The sequence below is a fragment of the Talpa occidentalis genome, unplaced genomic scaffold, assembly GCF_014898055.3.
Source record: "Talpa occidentalis isolate TD23 unplaced genomic scaffold, MPIMG_talOcc4v2.1 talOcc4.2, whole genome shotgun sequence".
Taxonomy (NCBI): domain Eukaryota; kingdom Metazoa; phylum Chordata; class Mammalia; order Eulipotyphla; family Talpidae; genus Talpa; species Talpa occidentalis.
Window position 1 is genome coordinate 130,979,770 of NW_023602073.1, and position 22,988 is coordinate 131,002,757.

At 38.0% G+C, this 22,988-nt stretch overlaps 1 protein-coding gene across 2 annotated transcripts in view; it reads left to right on the plus strand.

Annotated features, from left to right (window-relative positions):
• PDE7B (phosphodiesterase 7B) overlaps positions 1–22,988 on the plus strand; it is a 296,461-nt gene that overhangs the window by 242,134 nt on the left and 31,339 nt on the right. For both annotated transcript variants that reach the window (XM_054697858.1, XM_054697859.1), the window contains 5 exons: positions 11,341–11,492; positions 14,114–14,177; positions 16,575–16,670; positions 18,560–18,660; positions 20,000–20,131. In XM_054697858.1, coding sequence (XP_054553833.1) covers positions 11,341–11,492; positions 14,114–14,177; positions 16,575–16,670; positions 18,560–18,660; positions 20,000–20,131 — 545 coding nt within the window. The remainder of the gene's footprint in view (positions 1–11,340; positions 11,493–14,113; positions 14,178–16,574; positions 16,671–18,559; positions 18,661–19,999; positions 20,132–22,988) is intronic.

Below are 22,988 nucleotides of genomic sequence, written 5' to 3' on the forward strand. Positions count from 1 at the left end.
TATCCTTTGGAGATAGAACCCCAAGCTGTAGATTGTACTTTTGACCCCCTTCCATCAGAATCTATCTGTTATTGCCGACCTAATTACAAACTAATTCCTCATTAGTTAAGTAATATGACGTTTGCACTTTGACTGGGGCTGTCCCTACCTTACACATTTTGCCAGCCTTTATTAAGTGCACATTGTGTGACTTCATTTCAATTATTTTACTCAAGAGACTGATGAGTGTAACAACCAGGACTTGAACCTGGTGCTCTCACTCCAGGTCAAGGGCTTATTCCTTAGACTTACACTTTCTTATTCCATCTCATCATAGTCTGGAGGTGCTACCTAGTTGGACAGACACCTGACCAAGACTCCAAATAGAGCAGTAGGATCAACATGGCTCACCTAAGTGGAGCAAACAGTGATGGCACCCTTGTTGCTCAGGGAGAGCCAATGCCCATGAGGCCACTAGCTAATTATCAGGCACACTATCTGCCTACTGGAAGGACAGCTGGAGGTCCCAAAAATGTGTGGATATTCCCCACCCCAGCCCCAGGAGCACAGTTTTCAACTCTTACTGCCATGGAAAAAGAGGAGTGAGCTCCAGGGAACTCTTGGAGGGAAAAAGCTGTGTTTTCATCATCTTTGCACCCCACCACCCTTCAGGGTCTGGACCAATGTTTGAAGAAAGGAAGGAAGGAAGCAGGAAAGGGAAACCAAGGTAAGGAAAAGAAAAGAGGAGTTTTGAGAAATCAAGAACAATTCTCTTTGGTCACTCCACAAGTATTAGCAGAATTTATTCTATAGCTGCCAAGTCTCTACCTCCACTTCCTCTCTGCCCCCTCCTTCAAACACAGCAATTAAACTTATACAATGCAGTGCTAATAAGTTAGGACATGAGAAACTTCAGTAGAAATATTTCAATACATTTTGTCCATGTTTAACTTGACCCCATTTTCACTCCATGTTTTGCATCTCTCCAGCTCCTACTTGAACAGTATACTCCTGTTTTTTATTCTATATTGGTTTCTATAAGCTGTTTTCTAGAGCTCTATGGTCTCCATAAGCTTAAGAATAAGAGTATATTTCTAAGTGACAGTTCTACCCCTGCCTTTAGGCTTCACCTCATTGTATGTAAGACACAGTCCATTATTAGAAAGAACACAACCTCACTGGTAACAAATCTTAAGCCTATGAAGGTCTCAGAGGATGCTACAAAAAAATCCTTACATTTCTGGTCAGATTGGGTTTCCACACTATGGCCTTGTGCACTGTATGCCCCTATTCTTTCAATTTCCCTTTTTTATTCCTTTTCTCTTCCTCTGTCCTCTCATCTCGCCACCCTGCCATAACCCCTACAGTTGTACCAGACGCCATCTTGCCTCTACCATGGGAAAAACAGTCTTCTGACTCCATGAAGGGAGAAAGACAATGAGTCATCACTTTCTCAAAAGTAATGCTCACTTGACAAATAATCTTCCTCTTACTCATATTTTCCACTTTCCATGATAATTTCTAGGCATTTAAACGTCCTTCACCCATCACAGCTGAAGGAGAAACAGAGTGAAGATTATTAAGAGCCCATGCCACTTCTTCCACTGTGTCATTAAGAACAGAAACACTATCATGAAAATTCTGTACATTCAAGTACCACAAAGCCTTGCACAGCATAGGTGCTTTACCCATACTTCTTAGATCCCAGCACCATGACAGACTCACAAAAATAACCAATTCATGCCTAATGGGCTTCAGTTTCGTTCACTGACTACCATAAAATATTACATATTTATTAGATAACCATTCCTGATTAGAATTTTTTAACATACATAAAAGTAATTTTAAAATCACTAATAGAACTATCTAAAAAACACATTAAAAATGTATGTAAATTCTAAAGGAAAAGGAAGTGGGAGAAAAGAAAAAAGAAGAGAATGTCCGTGGCCATGTTAAACAAGTAAGATTATGTTCTCAGACTGTGTCTCGATCAGCAGGCGTCCCTTCAGGTAAAATCTTAGGTGACTTTAAGGGTCGGCTCCAGAATGGATTAATGGGAGGCCTGTGTACATCCTGTCACAGTTTTATTTTGAGCAGCCTGTTTGCCCAAATACCTCCCACTCTTTCCCTTCCCCAGAATCTGACACTCTGCTTTATGTACACAACAAAAATGTCTCTTTTCCAAAGTTTGAGGTACTAACCAATGTCTGTGGATTTCTTTGTGTAATAACATAATAATCAAATCACATTAAGTCACTGTCAGTAGTGCATGTGTTTCCAATTTTAAAACCCACAAGTGATTTATTATTCACCCCCACTTGTACTGCTAGTGAGAGAAACAGGAAAGTTACATACATAGAGTCACTTCCAAATTTTGCTCAGAAGTTCCTTCTCTGATTGTTTTCTAGTTATTTTACAAGTTGTCTTTCAATATTAACATTATAGTATTTCTCACTCTGATATTCCTGTTCAGTGATACCAATTTCAACCTTCAACTTTTAAATATTTACTGATTTTTAAATATTTGCATCCATAAATTATGTTGAAACTTCCTTTTACTGTTTTTGTTTCGCAATCCTTTCTTAAAGGAAGGGGTTCTGAGATTCCTTGAGTAATAATGCATCACCATGTCCCAGGGAAAATAAGATCCCTCCTGGACTCTTGCATGTCCCCTAGTCTTGGTTTATTTCCTATAAAGAACAGCATATAATGAACAGCATTATCTTCAAGATCAGATAGACCTGGTTTCCAGTCCTTGCACTGTTATTTATCAATTGTGTGACTTTGGATAAATCACTACACCTTTCCCATCTATTTCTTCATCTGGAAAACATACCTATTAGTACTGACTTTACAATACTCACTTTTATGAAAATTAAAATGTAATGACAAATGTAAACTCCCTAGTAAGTGCTCAGTATTTCTTAGTTCCATCATTCCTTGTGCTTACTATGGATGGAATAAATGGAATGGAAGGCCAGTTGTGTTTGTTCTAAATTAAGTGCAACAGTTAGATCTAAAAATATTTTTTCTTAGATCAAGCTCCACATGAAAATATATAGTTTTCCATGGCCTATTAATAGTAGAGAATTAATGGGAGCTTATTTCCAGAAAGGGTCTTGTACAAAGAGTTGTAGATGTGACCTAAAGGTGTCACTATAACCCATAAAGAACCATGAGCCATAGAGAGCAATTTCAACCATAGAGACCAATCTCAATGTACAGGTAAACATTTCAAGTTGCTTGCTGAACACTAAGGTGGATATTTACATTTAAAGAGTTTTACTCCAACCACATGTAATATCTATTCGATTCAATTCATTAAATTAGAGGTTTCACTGAGGCAAAATACAGTTCAAGTAGCCTTTATAACATATAAAAAAAGGAATTCAGTTACACTACATTTCCTGTCCAAAGAATAAAACATACAGGATCCATTTATGGGTGTTTGTGGGATACATGTTCATACCCAGGCCTCTGCCAATGGTTAAACTTGGTAGTAATCTAACACATTCTAAACATGCACTTAGAATCCCTTAGAAAAATCTAGCAAATTCAGAAGAAAGAAAACTTCAAGTTCTTTTACTCAGGGCATCATCCCTCAATCTGTTATGTTAGACAAATGACTCTTCCTGTTCTAGACAATTCATTAAATTCAATTGTGTCAGGATAATTTCTCTCAGGAGCAAGGCAATGACGTATGTTGAAATTTCAACCAGTGGTCACCTTATCCTTTTATTCCTTCATTCAATAAATACCTTTAAATCATACATAACCCTATCATTCTGCCTTATGGCAGGAGAGCTAAAAAGGCTAATTATTATAATACCAACCACAAAGCATTAGGAGGACTCTAGCAGAATCTGAATGCATCTGACAGGGCAGTGAGGAGGAAATACCTGACAAGGGCAGTTGAAGGGTGGATAGCATTTCAACAGGTGGAGATAGTATTCAGTTGAAAAGGAGAGTGGGAATTGGCACAGAAATAGAAAACCATGGGGGAAACTGGAAAGCTTAAAAAAAAAAAAAGAGAGAGAGCAGATACCTATCTATCTGTGAGTGGACTGGAGCAAAATAAAAATGTAAAAACAAATTGGCATTGCTTTGTTACAGGCCTGCATACCAGAATAAATAATATAAACTTAACTAAGTAGACATTGGGGAGCCATTGAAGAATTTGGAGCTGAGAGAAGACTTGGTAGGAGTTGTACTTGTGGAATAAATCTGTCAGTGGTAGGCAAGACAGATTGGAGGGGACAAAACTGGAGACATAAGGCTAGTCCAATATCCTTGGCTGGGGAGTGAAGAACTAGCAGAGTAAAGTAGAGGAGCAATGTATATTACTGCACACATCTGGAATTTTTTAAGTGAACTCTAACAATCCAAATACATATCTCCAGATAAAAAGTCCACACTTATTTTAAATATATGCTGAGAAGTAGGGAGTTAATGCAGCAGTTTTTAACCTCCGGAGACTTAGAATCAACTGAAAGTTTGGTCACCTCAATTTGCTCACCACAAACCATTGCCCTCAAAACTCAGGATTTTCTAAACATTTCAAACTCTGAGAAGCGGAGGGTTCAATAAAACCACATTGTGCCTGGCACGTATTTCTTCTTTAGGACAGAGGAAATTGGATCTGCTTCTTACTAATTCATTTAAATTTCATTCAAACTGGGATTTTGAAAAACCTCTCTATGGCTCAGAGAGGTCTTAAGAGCTTACTTTTAAGGCCTTTTTTCCTTCTTACAAAAAGGAAGTAATAGTTTTCCAATGATCCCTGAACCCCGAACATCCAAGATTCATAATCCATGGGTTGCAATGCAATTGATAATAGGTAAAACAATAGGCTCAAAGCAGCACATTTTACCAAAACCCAGTGCATTGTGTGGTTAAGACAAGCATTTGACCCTCTTGAACACTTTCAGATGCTGCAGGTGTGTATACAGTGAACAGGGAAGGAGTCTGTTCTACCCAATGACTCACATCAGCCATGGTGGTTTTCTCTTCACTGTCAAGAACATAAAAGAGAAATGGCAATTGAAAAAAAAATAAGCACGTTAAAGTAGAAGTAGAGAAACAATTTATACTGCCTTTTAGATTTTCCTCTTCCCCCTCCTCTTCCTCCCACTCCATGGCAGTGTTGAAGCAAAACTCTTCTTCTAGTGACAGCTGTCAAGAAGTCGTGAGCATTTGTTGTGCATAGAAGAACTAATGACGTGGGGCTTTAATGCATCTCTATTCAAGACCTGAGTTTGGAGAACTTAAATAACTTCTTAGCTTCTTTTAACTCAAATTAATTTCCCAAATGTTTAAATTTTAAGGCAATCGTGTGTTTGATTTTAGTTTATTTTCTTTTTCTCTTTTTTTCCCTAGGATTTTTTTCTTGGGGGAGGTGGGTGCTTGATGTTTTATTATTGGTGTTGTTATGTTGTGTATAATTTTTGGTTTTTTGGTATCAAAAATTATTTTCCTACAGTTCTATTAAGACAAAACCTAGAAAATGCCCAAGATGTTAAAGGATTTAATTTGTATTTTATCTCAATCCAATTGCTCAGGATTTCAAGTCAGTTGTAGTGACTTTGTATTAAAAATATGTCCACCCGTATGAGAACAGTCTCCACACATGATGACGTTATAGGCAGTACATTATCCTAGGTTGTCATCAATTTCTGCCCACCATTATCTGAGTGCTGGGAATATATACAGGAAGAAATAAACAAATATGGCCATTTATGACCACTGATGATTTTTGAAAGACTGGATTAGACATAGTATTTCATTTTAAAAGGCTTTTTGGCAACTGATTCCTCTTATGAGTAAATGGAGACTTTAAAGTCTACAGCTGCTAAGCTAAGAAGGATGGAATTTGAGTACTGAAGTCATTATAGCCAAGTCTGAATTATGAAATTTGTCAAAAGCACATGAAAAGAAATTGAAATGTTTAATATGCTGAAATGAGCACTAGTCTTGTTCAGAGACCCTGGTATAGCAGAACGTGTAATAAGAGAGAAAGTATGCTGTATATATGCTACTTGTGCTTGGACAGTTAAAATCATATGAGTTAACTTTTTCTATTCTTTTTCAAAACTGCGTACTTAAGAGTAGAATTTCCAAGACCTTAAAGTTGGAACAAACACGTAGGAAAGTCATTTAATTCCATCATTATGTATTTAACACCTATAACTTGCTGGATATGTGGAAATTCAAAGAAAATTAACAGTGATCTGTTCTCCAAAACCACACAATCTAATAAGAAATCCAGACATCTAAATAAGGTTGGATTTGCAATCCTACAAGATACAGCTGAGTCTTCTAGTGGAGCTCAGTAATAGCAAAGGACAGTGGCAAGAGGCACTCACCCCAGAACTTCACTTGGGATTTGAGAAAATTATTTTAGAACCTAACATGTATGTCTTAGCATTTTGTACTTTACAAATTGATGTTTTTATTATTTTTTTAAAGATTTATTTTTATTTTTATACAAGAACCGGGGTACAGGCCAGATGTTCGGGAGGGTGAGAGGATTCACCCGAGACAGAGCAGGGAACAGAACAGGCAGACCAACTGAAATACACTAGGGGAACAGTGGGTGAGACAGGAGAGGTCTGCCTCGCCATGTGGGTATCTCCACAGCGGGCAGGGATCAAACTGGCACTGAAGAGGCTGCAGACAGCTTCACAGCACTGCGTTCAACCACCTGTGCCACCAGGGAGGCCCAAATTGACTTATTTTTTTAAATAACATTTGATAAAGATACTTATGCAGGGCTTCTCTGGTGGCACAGCAGGTTGAGCACTGCACTGTGAAGCTGTCTTCAGCCTCTGCAGCATGGGTTCGATTTCCAGCCGGCCAGGGAGATTCCCACATGGTGCGGCAGACCTCTCCTGCCTGGCCTGTTGCTCCCCTCAGCAGTGTGTTTCAGTCAGTCTGCCTGTTCTGTTCCCGGCTCTGTCTCTGGTGAATCCTTTCACCCTCCCGTGACTCTGGGCTGTACCCCAGTTCTTGTATAAATAAATAAATCTTTAGAAAAAAAGGAACAGAAATATTTTTTTAAAAAAGATGCTTATGCAAACCAATTGAGAGAATTTATTCAAATTGAAACAAAATTTTTATGTAGTTTCTATTATGTGCAATATTATACATTAATACATAGGGTTACAAAGTTTTATAAGATAGTTTCTGACCTTGGGTGGTAATCTATGACTTACACCAATAACTCTACAATGCAAGATATATTAAAAATCTTGTAAGAGGACAATAAACAAAGCATAGAAATAGCCACAACCCAGCAAGGAATTTTATTGTAAGAATTAAATAATTATAGAGCTTCCATATGATCCAGCAATTCCACTCCTAGGTATTTACCCAAAGGACACAGAAACATCAATTCCAAAGACCTCCTGCACCCCTATGTTTATAGCAGCACTGTTTACAATAGCTAAGCTTTGGAAACAACCCAAATGCCCAAAAATAGATGACTGGATCAAGAAGATGTGGTACATATATACCATGGAATATTACTCAGCATTCAAAAAAGATAAACACATGCAATTTACAGCAACATGGATGGCGCTGGAAGGGATCCTGCTCAGCGAAATAAGCCAGAAAGAAAAAGAAAAATACCGGATGGTCTCACTCATAGCAGGAATCTAGAAAACTTAAATAAGGGACCAGGAAAATGAATAACTATAAGAAAGTGAAAATCAAAATCAACAAAAAACTATGAACCAGAGACACTCTATGGGGGGTGGGGGCCAGGGAGGGGAGGGATTGAGGTCAAAATAAGGGGATTGCAATTGTATGGGGAATATAAAATAAAATTTATTATAATTTTTAAAAAATAATTAAATAATTATAAATTATATATAAGTGTTACATATATAAATATATGACATGTATATTATAATTATATGAGTATGATAACAATTATTAGTACAATAATATCAGGGTAGAGAATTTTTAATAACACATTACTTAATAGACTTAGCTGGATTAATGCTCTGAAAGCCCTGATATTAGTTTTCTGAAGTTGAATCTCCATGTTTATTTGAGGCGTCTTCTTCACTTAAATATAAAGATATTCTTTATTCTCCATTTCACCTGACTTATTTCTGCACCAATTTTTAACTATTAATATTCTGGAAAGTTGATATAGACCGTACTGAAGGAACTTGGCTGTATAACAGTTAACAGAAACAGCCTCATCATACAGGTGTTCTTATCATTTTTTTTAATCACAGATATTTATTCTAGGTGTAAGGTTCCATGTAGTACTACAATTTATCAGGTCCTATAAAGAAAGAGAATATGCCACAGAGAGAAGGGATTCAAGAATGAAAATAATTTTATTAACACTTTTTGCATGTAAGCCAACCCCAACTTTTGAAACTTAAAAATTACCCTATGAGCAATGCCAATATAAATTTAGTAACCCTAAAAATAGTGTCTAAATAGTTCAGAAATGTGTTCACATGTACCTATTTGTAAAATTCTTAAAAGAACAAGTGAGCAGAAAATGAATTCTCAGTCAGGATCAATATGCACATAGATTTGGTAATGAAATATCCAGGAGACCACCGAGTAACTCTTCCAAATGAGAATGAGGAGACCCATAGTCCATAAAACAACAAAACCCAAATAGAACCATTAAACAACTGTGAATGCCTTTATATAATAACTTTTAATGATATAAAGATATTAAATGAACTAAGTGTCCCATTATTAGGCACATTGTCAAGACTGAATTTTCACAAACTGAATGTAGCCAACCATTTCAAGCACCTATGATTACCACTATACCCCAAATTATCAAAGGAAATGTGCTAGTTATTTACTGAAAATTCTTTGGGAAATAAATATTTCAGATCTTATTCAATAATTGTATAACACATTTCAACACTTCAGAAATCTGCTGTTATACAGCTTGGTAATTTATTCAAATTATTCCTTATATGGGCTCTTTCTCTCCCCACTATACCCTCAGTTTTCAATAGCCTGTAGTTTTTCATTATCTCCCACAGACAAAGTGCTTCCAACATGACCATTGATAAATAAATTACTCACTTATTTTAAATAAATTTGTGTTTCTTGCATTTTTGAATGTCTTCCTTTTTAGAGAGCTAACTTGAGTTTCTTTTCATTGAACATTAAATATATTCTCAAATAAGAATATTAAGCTTCATTGCTTTTACTCTCTACTGAGAACAAGTCTCACTCTCCAGCACAGAATCCCTCACCCCACTTTCCCTGCTTCCTTTCCCCCACATTGTAGTTGCTAGTTTCTAACACATTTTACAAATTACTTATTGTTTACAGTCATTGCTCATTGTCTATTTGTGCTGGAATGTAGCTTCGTGAGCAGACAGATCTTTGCTTGCTCACTGAAGGATCCAGCACTGAAGGATTTCACCCAGCATCTAGAGCAGTGCCTGCCCCTAGTAGAACTCAAAATATTTTTTAATTAAATGAATGAACCACTTTATCCTGTGCTTTGGTTGTTTTATTGCAGTTTGTTATTTGTTTGTTTATGAAGATAATGTTGGCTTATAACACTATATATGATTTAGGAATACAGGCTCACATCTTTTCAGATGTATGTTTCCACACTGTCTCCACACCCCATAACCCTCCACTATAGTCCATTAGATCTCCTCCCCCTGGAGTTTCCCATTCCTGCTCTGGTAGTCTCAGTTCTGTACTCAGATTTCTAGGGTATATGTTGGTTTAGGTTTTTCTGTAGCTCGTTTTGTTTCTCTATATTCCAAATATTAATGAATGAAGATGATTTCTGATTTAATTTACTTAGCATATCCCCTTAAGTTCCATCTGCTTGTGCTTTGATTTGATGAAATGATAAAAATGAGTGAAGGGGTCTCCCTGGTGGTGCAAGGGATTAAGCGTCAGCACTGTGAAGCTATCTGCAGCTACTGCTGCACAAGTCAGATCCCCAGCCAGGGAGGTGACCCACATGGAGCAGCAGACCTCTTCTGTCTCACCCGCTGGCCCCCTCAGCAGTGTATTTCAGTCAATCCACCTGTTCTGTTACCCGTTCTTTCTCTGGTGAATCCTCTCACCCCCACACCTCTGGCCTGTACCCAAGTTCTTGTATGCATAAATAAATAAATCTAAAAAAAATGAGTGAAAACCTTTAGAATAGAGTCCGCATCTACCATCTTGAGTATTGATGTATAAACACCCAACTTCAGTTGTACTCATCTCCAAATGTACTTGTTTGCCCTGTTCCACATACAAAATATAGATGTATTTTAAAATAAAAATCATTTTTATCAGGTGACATACCCACAGAATAGGTTTGCCTGTGCTGAATTGAACCTCTACACTCATATCAAAGCCTGAGAAATGAACTAGTTTAGTTGCTCACTGGCACATGGGGAGTGCCACATGGCCAAGTAAGCCCTGGCCCATGCTTTCCTCTGCTTCTAGCCTGCATTGTGATTTTGAGCTTCATTGAGTTAAAGGGCACGTGGGCAGAGGTGTGAACGATGATAAAATGTCCTTGTATGTGAACTTCATGGTTTCCTACTAGACTATTCAATTGATTCCAAATCTAAAACTGGCATCAGACATCACTTGCATGGCCTTGAAGTGATTCATAGACTTCAGCTGAGATAAGACATACCTTGACAAACATTCAAATTATATTCTTTGGGTTTTTTTGGACAAGCATGATATCAACAGTCAAGTCTTGAAAGGCACAAGTGATATGAGTATTGAAATATTTCTACTGACAGGATCAAACTTTTATGGCCACCAATAAAAGACATTTCATTAGAGAGTAAACATTATCACTCCCTCATGCAGGTGAATTTAGGCCATTTTTGTGCTGGGATTATTGATTCCTCTGCCGCTCATGATCCTGGAAATTAGGGAGTAATTTTCTCATGTCTCACCTGGTGTGTTCTCAACTCTTAATTCAACACAGCAAGATTTTCTAATTCAGGTGGAACAGTTGATCAGGCTGGACAGTATGTAGGATGAGAACATGGTATAAATTTTGGAGCCTAGGTCCCAGTATAAGAGAGCATGACAACTCTTCTTTCAAGAAGTATGTGAATTTTATTTACCAACTACTCCAGCATCATTAATCAGAAAATGAAGCTTTTAATTCATGTATTTCATGTCTTCCAAAATTAGTCAGAAAGAGCTTAATGTGTTAATATGTAATAAATATCATTTTAGTTCTACAAGAATTTCCGATGTAAGTTAAGTAGACTGTATTTAAGAAAGTATTGAGAGTGTCTTTTAAATGTCCTTCCTTTTTAATATACTATGTGTTTACACAGTGCAGAAAATGTGTTTTATAAATTCATAACTTCTACATTTGATTACTTTCCACAGATACAACACACTCAGGGGAAATTGGCACAAAGAAAAAGGTGAAACGACTGTTAAGTTTTCAAAGATACTTCCATGCATCAAGGCTGCTTCGTGGAATTGTCCCACAAGCCCCTCTCCACCTGCTGGATGAAGACTACCTTGGACAAGCAAGGGTGAGCTAGTTACCCCTCAGTGCTAGTGGCCAAGAGCACGTTTCTCTGCTGATAGCACCCAGAGCTGAGTCCTACTCCCACTGCCAGGACTCTGGTTAGCTATTCAACACAGCAAGATTTTTTTCTCAAATATAAAATGAAGTTAATGAAAATACCCACTTCATTGGAGTGACGTGAACGTTAGATGAAGTGAACATGGGTGCATGCCTAATATCCCCACGGGCACATACCAGTTACTTTCATTTTTATCAATGTGCAAAACATTTGCACAACATTAAAATTTTGGACTGGAGGAAATAGCTAAGTAGTCCATTGAATTATCTCATTGTAATAGCTCCACTGAAATAAACCCAGTAACTACCCATCTTTGTTCCACCTAGGGCTATTAATATGGTATATTGATCTTTTAATCATTTGTGGCTCATTTAAGTAATTTTTACTAATTTTATTAATTAATTAATTAATTAATTTTTACTAATTTACTAATTTACTAATTAATTAATTTTACTAATTTTATTTTTGCAAGTAAGAGATTTGCAAAAATCTCTTTGATTTGACTCAGAATAGAAGTCAATGTAAGAATCTTTTAAAAAAAAAAAAAAAGTCCCTGGGTTATTTGTAGCCCAAACTGCCAAAGGAATCTAAATTTCAGCATTCTCCCTGGTGGTGCAAGGGATTAAGATGCAGCACTATGAAGCTGTCCGCAGCCACTGTAGTACGAGTTCAATACCCAGCCAGGGAGGGGACCCACATGGCGCAGCAGACCTCTCCTGACTCACCCGCTGCTCCCCTCAGCAGTGTATTTCAGTCAATCTGCCTGTTTTCTCTTCTTTCACACCTCTGCCCATGTGCCCTTTTCCTCAATGAAGCTCAAAATCACAATCTGCTGTTCAATTTCCCATTTTGTCTCTGATGAATCCTATCACCTCCCCCCACACCTCTGGCCTGTACCCCAGTTCTTGCATGCATAAGTAAATAAATCTTTTTTAAAAAATAAGAATAAAAATAAAGGAATCTAAATTTTGGAAGTAAAGTGCCTCCTTTAAACAAAAGTGAAAGGTAGTTTCCCATGGTTTACATGCTAAGTAATATTATGCTATCTAGGTACTATTAAGAAACATGTATTGTTGATACACTCTATTAAGAAATAAGCAGCAAGTAAGAGAGAGAGCTAATTGTCAACATTAGATCTAAACCAGGAAAGTAAACCATTCTTTCTAGCAACCCAAGGCCTGAGGTTGAGTGAATATTTCTTTCTCCAGTTGGTTGGTTAGCTGTTTGGTGACAGGGGAGCAAGACCAAGCCCTCAGGACAAGGGCACAGTGGTGGAGCACTGTGGGTGTGACTCCCCTCTACCCAGTCACCTCTTCAGAAAGTCACATTGACATCTAGAGAACTGCAGGGCAGAAGTCAGGTTATCAGGGATTATTCCTGGCTCTGCCTTTGGAGTTGTATGTCTTGGATAAAATGGTCACTCAGTCTAGACCCCTCAAATAAGCTACTAACCTTTCATTTTTCTGACACTGCTGTGAAAGTCTTCATTGGCCATGATGAGGCCTTTGGATTTCCTCCTAAGACACAAGGAAGCCTTTAAAGGGTAGGTAGGGAAGGGCCAGCTGGTGCTTTTCTGCAGCAGTGCCTATGGAAAGAGAAGAGAGCAGAAGTGAGGCATAGTGGCAGGAGCTGTGGTGAGAACAGAATCAGCAACTGCAAGTTTGTCTGAGAGTTAACACCATCTCATTCAAACATGGGATCTCCTTAAAACATAGAATAAAAACCCAGCATTGGACAGTAGGTCTTTAAATTATGCAATGTTCAGTTGCCCACTTTTAACTTTCTTTTTTTTTAAGATTTATTTTTATTTATGCATACAAGAACTGGGGTATAGGCCAGAGGATTCACCAGAGCAGGGAGCAGAACAGGCAGATTGACCGAATACACTGCTGAGGGGAGCAGTGGGCAAGACAGGAGAGGTCTGCCTCACTATGTGGGTAGCTCCCTGGCTGGGCATCAAACTCATGCTTGATAGAGCTGACTTTAACCCCCACACCACCAGTGAGGCCCCCCACTTTTCAGTTTCTTTTCTGTTACAGTGGTTAATATCACATTTAATCCAAATTAGCAGAATAAAGTGCTTAGCAATCATTTTTATTTCATTTTTTAGTGTTGCTATAAAACTCCTCCTTTAAGTATAGGATAGTTTGTAGAGATTTTGATAAAATAGAACATTAACACATGTCTAACTTTTTACTACGTACATGCCTTGTTTTAGGCACTTTATTATGTTACCTTACTTAATTCTCACTACCAATCTTGGATGTAATATTCTCAGTCACCTTTTTCAAATTAGGAAACTGAGGTTCAGAGAGATTAAGGAACTAACCCAAATCCCACAACCAATAAACTAACTTGGAACCAGCAGTCTGACTACAAAGCCTATCCTTTTAGCACTGCTAGTATTAGCAAGCAAGTAAAATTTGCTTTACTACAAACCAGTTGCATGTAGAGCATAGTAAGCTACTATTTTCAACTTTTTAATTGTTTAATTCACCATGTCTCAAAGTAAATGTTTGCATCTCTAAGATGATTCATTTGGGTGCTGTTTCTGTTTGCCTTTTCAGCATATGCTCTCCAAAGTGGGAATGTGGGATTTTGACATTTTCTTGTTTGATCGTTTGACAAATGGTAAGTCATCCAAAACAATTCGCACTACAATACACACTATAAGTGGGATTAGTTTCAAGAAAACAAAATTTATTTTTAAACATTTATTCTTCTTTTCCTCCTTTCCCCACTTTCAAATATCTACAGCTACTTAAGAAGGACTAAGGCTAGGAAAAATTAATTCAGATGAAGAATAAGAACTGAATTTGGCCTTAGAACCGTAAGACAGTTTCCTTCTGACCTTGGTGATCTCAAAGGAATTTGGAAATCATAGGATTCAATTCTTTCCTATAGAATACTCTGGTCCCATCCAAAAGGAGGAAGTCCACTGTTAGTAGATTAGAAGGAAAAACACAAAAGTGCATCTGATCGGTCCTGACACTCACAAGGCAGGTGTTCATGCACTTTCACTAACTGAGCTGGATCTTCCCCATTGTAAGTGTTGTTCAGGTACATTTGGCATCACACAAAGAAAACAGTTATTGAGGACAGTGTAAAGGTTTAGACTGCAGCTAATGGGAAAAAGAGATCCTAAATGTTGTGCCTGTAGTGGTTTTCTTTAAGAATATTATAAGATCTTATTATATATATATTTTTTTTTTTTAGAGGCATGTTTTTATTTATTTATTTGTTTGTTTGTTTGTTTTTTTGTTTATACATGCACTGGGTACAGTCAGAAGCGCGGGAGGGTGAGAGAATTCACCAGAGCCAGAGCGGGGAGCAGAGCAGGCAGAAGGACCTAAGTACACTGCTGAGGGGAGCAGCGGGCGGCAGGAGAGGTCTGGGCGCCATGTGGGACCCTCCTCCAGTGGCCGGGGAGCAGCCGGGGATCGAACCGGCGCCGCGGAGGCTGCGGGCAGCTTCGCAACCCAGCGCTCAACCGCTGCGCCACTGGGGAGGCCCAAGATCTTATTATATTTTCATCTGCCCATTAAATGTGTGTTAATAAGCTCAGGGAACCAATAAGGAACATGATATTAAATGCTGATCTTCCCATGTCCAGCCACCTACCAGGTGGGTGCTTTCACCCATCATAGACCATTTTCTTACTGTTCTGTTACTTGATAAATGATATTCAGTTGAGAGAACACAACCTGAAAACTATGAAACTTTATACTGTGGAACACTAACTAGAATTTATAGGCCTGATCCCGTAATCTTGTATTTCACTTTCCTCAAATCACCTGAGATGGATACCACTAAATGAAATTAAGTGTGAACAAAAGAACTTGTTCAGTAGTAGTTGCTAGAAAAGAATATAATCCTCTCATAAAAATTTGAAATGAGGAAGTCAATGATTTTATTTAACTCAATTAATTAGAAATCCATATAGATGCTATAACTGGTTCAAAGGAGAATTCAAAGAGTCATATGTATATAAGCAGTAAGAAAAGCTGAAATGATTTTTAAATAACTACAAAAATTGGGAAGGGCAAATCAATTGTATTTCTACCTAACTAACTTTATTTGCATGCTTATGGACAAGAATCACCTGCAATGCTATCAGTTATTTGTAACCTTGTTGAGAAATAGTTCAAATAAAATGAAAGTTGTAGAGAGACATAAAATCAGGTACCCTGGCAAATGTGCTTAGGCAACACCTAGGTTTCCATTCAAGACATTCAGTGATCTTGTGTTCCTTTTCAATGTCTTTCATTATCTTTATAACATTTAAAATTCAGGGCCTCCCTCGTGGTGCAAGGGGTTAAGCACCATACTATGGGGCCATCCACAGCCTCTGCAGCACAAGTTCCGTCCCCGGCCAGCCAGGGAGCTACCCACATGGCATAGCAGACCTCTCCTTTCTTGTCCGCTGCTCCCCTCAGCAGTGTACCTCGGTCAATCTGCCTGCTCTGTTCCCAACTCTGTCTCTGGTCAATCCAGTAATATTTCTTGAATGTTTAAAATTTATTATAGCTTTAATTTTTCACTTCTGCTGACAAATTATAAAATACCTCATGGTCAAATCTCATTTTGGGTTACCTTCCACAGGAATAATAGACTATAACTATTAAGTAATATGGCAGCTTCTACCCCTATAAATGTAAGTCTATTGGAAAAAATTTAAGGCACATGTCAAGTGACCATTAGACTGTCATCTAAAAATGCATATGTTTGTGTGAATGTGTATGAGTGTATTTCCCTCCTACCTCAATTGGTAGACTCTTTCAAACTCTCAAATGTTTTCATTGTCTTTGATATAAGGAGAAAGACCAAGTTAATTTTACTTGTATAATAAGAGAACACTAGGACCAGATCATGGTAATAATATCTTTTATAATTAAATAATTTCAAATCAAAAGGGGAAAAGAATTTCCCCACTAGGGAAATTTCATTGCAGAAACTTTGTATCTTATTGTCAATCTTGATATTTCTATGGTGATGAAAATGAGTTAAAACAGGTAACTATTTCTACAGGAAACAGTCTGGTAACACTGCTGTGCCACCTCTTCAATACCCATGGGCTTATTCACCATTTCAAGTTAGATATGGTGACCTTACACAGGTTCCTAGGTAAGTGTTTTTTTTCTATATTCCTATTCCCATTCCCACAAATAATGGCAATTATAATATTCTCTAATATAAAGTAGCAAGAACCACAGTATGCAGGTGAAGACCTCAAATTATCTCATTAATTTAAAAATGGATTTACCCATTTTAATCACTGGAAAAATGTTTATTTGATTAGTGATACTGATGATAGATGAAGGCTATATAAAGAAATACACTGAGAACATGTAACTGTCAAAGAAGATACTCATCTGCTCACATGTTGACAAAATTTCCAGTAAGCTATGCTTCAAGCAATGATGATCTGGATGTGAGTTGCTGAAAATCTTCAGTAGTTTGTTGGGTTTTTTTTAAATAAGAATGACCATGTATGAAAGGTACTTTAGGTATGCTATTTCTAGCCAGGTAAGTTGGATGTTATTATCACCATTTGGCCCTTAGATAAGGAGAGGTACAAACAGGTTTTGTAACTTGCTCAGGCTCAGAGTCAACAGCTGGCAGACGCTCCGTCCAGCCAAGCAAGCCCAAGGCTGTCTGACTTAAAAGCCCACCATCTTTCCACTCAATGCCACCATCACTACCAAACAGCATCCCCAGTTCTCACTTGACTTGATGTATTTTTACTTGCCAGTGAATTATCCAGGACACATTTTTAATCACCAAGTAATTCCTTTCGGCCACTTTGTATCCTTCTAGTTGCTTTGACTCCCCACATGGTTGTAATTTTATTTTAGAATCTGATTTACCCTTTGAGATTAGAACTATTATCCCGATTTTATAGAAAAAGAAAATTGAAGAGCCTAACAAGTAACTTGCTGATATAATATATACTAAGAGATAGAGTCAGGGATTAAATATAATTATAAAATAAGCCTGATGAATTAAAGGTATACATGGCAAAAGAGAAGTATCTGAAATCAGCCAGAACATGGTTCAGTTCCAGAAACACAAATAATCTCAAGCTAATTGTAGTTAGATTGCTTGAGTGAAGCAATGATCATGACTAGGGCCAAATGGTTCTTATTTGAAGAGGGAGACCAAAGGTACTTTGGACATGTATATGTGCCCTGAATTCATGTAAAGAATGCAAAGATTAGATAACAAATCCCAGAGTCAAATTTGTAGCATGTGCTGAGAGAATGGTCACACTTACAAATCTGGGTATTTGATACACACCGAATATATTGCATCCTAAGTTTTGCCTGGATTATTCGCTAGAGCAGACTAGTGACTTCTGTGAATAGCAAACTAAAATTGCCTTGCTTAGATCTCTACTTGGTTCCAATAGCACCCTGGTCCTTAGATTGGAAGGGCATGAAAGATGATAACTTAATCTGATTAAGGTAGAAATAAAACCAAGGATCCTTGGTTGGATCAATGCAGTACTTTGAGATTCTGCCTGATGAAGCCCCTAAATTTGCTTTGGTCAGTAAGTGTAATTCAAGTGATAAACCAATCCTTGAATATCAGAAATCTGATGCTACTAGTGCTTTTTTAAATAAAACCTCTTTTATGGTGTATTATTCATAGATGGCAGCAAACTTAAATAATTAAACTATAGTGTGAACTGAAGTTGTCCTTTTCCTACATATTTATTTTTCCTATGAATGAGAGCCTTCATAGACGCCAGAAAGGGGTAATTTATGAAGGTGGTGAGGAATCCCAAGAGCCTCACAAATCCTTTTAGCCTTTCTTCTCTCTTCGTTCCCCCTCCCCTCCACTAAAAACAGCCCGGTAGAGCTGCCAAGCTTGCAAACCACATGCATTTTTAAAGGATCCCCAGACTGCACATTTTGGAGACACTAATATTTTTAAGAGAAAGGGACCCTCAATAAGGCTGAGCTATGCCCTTTCTGTTTTACTTTGCCCTTACTGAGATATCTGTCTCCTAGTCATGGTTCAAGAAGACTACCACAGCCAAAACCCATATCACAATGCTGTTCATGCGGCCGACGTCACCCAGGCCATGCACTGCTATCTGAAGGAACCAAAGGTAAGTCAAGACCCAGCTGCCTCCTCAGCCGTGTGGAAATGCCAAGTAAACTACCTGCTAGAGCCAAATCACCCAACGTATCAGAGTAACTGTGTTATGGGTTATTCACAACACAAATGCAATTATTTATATTAATGTTCAAAGATTAGCTCTGAAAATCATATAACATTAAAGAGAATGAAATTTTTTGAGGTTCACTTTCATATTATGCAATAGGACAAAAACGATCTTCTCTATGACAATCTACATCTTAGATGTTATCAACAGTCCTAGGAATTAGCTGTTTTGACTTAGAGCTTTGCCATAAACTGGAACAGCATTGAACTTTTCTGAGAAAGGTCTCTCACCTCATGGTTTTTGATCTAGAAATAAAATCAAAGTGTCTTAATATTTAAGTTCCATCTCTGGCAGAGACAAGTGGACAGCCTGACTCAGGCCTAAGAAAACTTGTGAATGACAGAGACATCTTAATAAGCATGCTCTGATATAATAACCCAATCCAAAATTTAAAACATATAACAATGTTCATTACTCAAAATCTAGGCATTGCTTACCCACACAAAACTTTGTTGGTATAACATATAGATTAAGTTTTCTTTGGGTTTTTGGAAAATTATATCTTAATCCAAAACTCAATTTAGTTCAAGCAGTTTTAATATCAACCACCAAATATACAGATGTCAAACAGGCATTCCCAAGACAAAACTGGGTAGGTAAAATCCCCTCTAAAATACCCCAAAGACATTAAAGGTTTTAGGTTCTGGTCTACAAAACTTGTACTGCATCACACAGTTGCATATTTAAAGTTAGTACTGGATTTCCGTTATCCTGAGTGTTTTCCTAGCTAACCAGAAAACAAGAAATTCTCATACATTCTCTTACTATGTATTGCACTCAGGAAAAAATATGCAACTTTTGCAATTTGGCCTACTCTTAATTTCATATTCAAAGAAATGGCAGTTATGGAAATGGATTGGTAAAATACACTTTTTTTAATATGTCCATCATTTGAGTTCAGCTTTTCGCTTCATGTATAGCTTTCTCCAGGAGTGAGACTGATGTCAGGCTCTGTCTTCTCCCTACCCACCACAGGCAGTATGCTACAACAAAACAAGACAGACTTGCATTAGGAAGAAGAGGCTACTTAATGACAGGCACAAGTTGAGTTATTAATTATTTCCCACACAGTCCTGTTTTTTTCCTGCATGTCCATGAGACTCTAACCTCATTGACTACTTTCAGAGGATCAAATTCTGAATGAAAGCCTGTGCAATACTATGATGATTCATTCAGTTTGACTTAGCCAAAACAAAAGTCAACCAATTTAATTTGTTCACAGCTTGCCAGCTTCCTCACCCCCCTGGACATCATGCTGGGACTACTGGCTGCAGCAGCACATGATGTGGACCACCCAGGGGTGAACCAGCCGTTTTTGATCAAAACTAATCACCACCTCGCCAACCTGTATCAGGTAAGGGAGCCAACATTAAGCTAAATGACAATACTACTACCTTATGTCCAGTGCTAGAGCCTGACCTCACCCGTGGAGAATACTTTATTCAGGGTCAGCCTTAATGATGACCACAACCAGAGTCTGGCTTTGAAATAGGTCCAGGTTATCTCACAAGGGACATTAAATTGGTTTACCAGGACAGCCAAGGAATTCCGTTTGCTCCAAAGTAGGTTTGAAATTGTCTTAAGTCAAATAGGATCCCTGAGTCTACCCTCCTGTGGCTTAATAACGTCTGTCTCAATGAAACCATCTTGTATGTAACGTCCAGTTGCAATTAGTCCTTTGTAGGACTTCTATAAATGATATTTCCTAATTCTAATTTATGTCCTTAGAGCCATTTCTGAACTTTATTTACCTCTGACTCAGAGGTATGTTATCAGAAACTATAGGCAGACTTTGTTGCTATGAAATAATTAAATAGTATGAGTAGGTTGGACTGAAGAACTGTTATTTATGATATTGTTTATGATATTAACTCATGTCATAAATGAACTATTCCCAGAATTGTCAACATATTCTTTAGAGACTTTTGGTTGTTATTAAGAACATCATTACATACAAGGAATCGTGGGTATCAATTTTGGCAGATCTCTTGAAAAAAGTCAGAGCTGAAAAACAAACCATCAGACCCTGACAACAGAATGATGATTTCCAGAAAGGAAAAGGATGGGGGAGAGGAGACTAAATAGAGAGAGCAGATTGGATAGTGGTGGATGGTAACATGACCCTTTGTGTTGGGTGTGGTATGGGACATATATTTCTTGAGGTGTGAAAGAGTACTCCTGAAATTCATCTATGCTACAAACCAAAGTTGCCTCAATGAAAAAAAGAACTTCTGAAGGCTCTGCACACCTGCATCATGCAAGGCATTGCAGCGTTATTGCCAATAAAGTACAGTTGGAACATGAAGGGGAAAACTTTTTTAATCCCATTGATAAGCCTTTGGCACAAGTGGAAATTGTGGAATCCTAGGGTTTATGGGTCCACTCATTACATACTTCTGCCAAGAGGCTCCCTTGGACTGCAGTCAGTATCCGAAGCTGGGACAGATACAGCCATAGGGAGGGGACAGAGTGACAGGAGAAAGCCTTCTGATCATGAGCTAAAAAATAAATGAAAATTTAAACTACAGCTTAATTTTCTAAACCATCTCAGAAGGTAAACATCACTTGAGGGCAAAATAGACACTTGATTAACAAAAAAAGTAAATGACTGGACTACATGCTCCCAAACTGTCTTTAAATCCCGTCAATTCTGGTTTTTTCAAATATCTTTAATTAGACAAAAGAAATCAATCAAAAGGTTGTTATAAATGAAATGCTTATATAATTCTAATTTCTTATCATTGAGTAAATCAAATAAATGGAACTTAAAAGTATCTGTTGCTATGCCATGGTCCTTTTGTTACGGGGCAACCCTGATATAAAATGGGTTGCCTGACTGTGGGTCTTCACCCACGCGCTTAAAATGGACTTAAACTGTAGGCACACACAAAAAGGCTAATCAAAGCTTTATTTAAAAGGGAAGGGGAAATGAGGAAATGAACAATTCAGGGAGAAAAGAGGGAGATAAATTCTTAAATGCATTCTACCTTTTCTGCCAACCCGGAATCCCAAATGACCTACCGAGAACAAACCTGCCTGGCCAAGAGCACGAGCCAAGAAAGCAAGAGACCCCATTAACATGGCTGGTTTTATTTACAAACAGAGAAAATGGCTGCTTAACTTCGCCCTTAGGTCCTCACAACCTCCATTTGGGGATCATGGGATTTGTAATTCCCAGTGTCCTGATGGAGGGGGGATGGCATCCACAAAGCCTGTATGGAGTTTGCGCAGGACATCCTTTCCCCCTAACACTTTGACATGTAGCACATAAAAACACATTATAAATTCTCATTCAAACAGGAAGACAAAAAGAATGCACCAGATTTATTTTTTTTTTAATTTTTTTTGAAGATTTATTTATTTATACAAGCACTGGGTACAGTCAGAGTGCGGGAGGGTGAGAGGATTCACCAGAGACAGCGGGGGGGAAAAGAGCAGGCCGACTGAAGAAATACACCACTGAGGGGAGCAGCGGGCGGCAGGAGAGGTCTGAAGTGCCATGTGGGACCCTCGCCGGTGGCCAGGATAGAACCAGCGCTGCAGAGGCTGCGGGCAGCTTCGCAACCTAGCACTCAACCGCTGCTCCACAGGGGAGGCCCTCTGCACCAGATTTTAAAGACACACAAACAAGAAAATGTAGAATTGCTCACTGCTAATTACCAAAGTTTTTCCCAAAAGAAAAATACTCCAACATACCTTATTCAGATACCAGAAATGTTCTCCCAAGAACAATTTCAGGTCTCCCTGTTGGTATAAGTGGTTAAGTCTGAGCACTAATAAAGCAATCCACAGCCACTGCAGCAAGAGTTCGATCCCTGGCCAGGGAGCTGACCCTCATGGCACAGCAGACCTCTCCTGCCTCTCCCTCTGCTCCCCTCAGCAGTGTATTTCAGTCAGTCTGCCTGTTCTGCTCCCCACTCTGTCTCTGGTGAATCCTCTCACACCCCCCCCCACACTTCTGGCCTACATGCCAGCCCTTGTTTGCATAAATGAATATCTTTAAAAAAAGAACACTTTCATTTCTCAAACCTTCAAAATGTAGATAGTTTAATAAATTTACTTTTAATCTCTTTGTGAAAAATAAACATTTCAATACAATCAGATTTTTCAGACTTTTCAATGTAACATGCAAACTAATACATTTTTAATCAGCAACTATTTATTATATATATAGGATGATCTATACTAGAATTTAAGAATACAAAGATTTA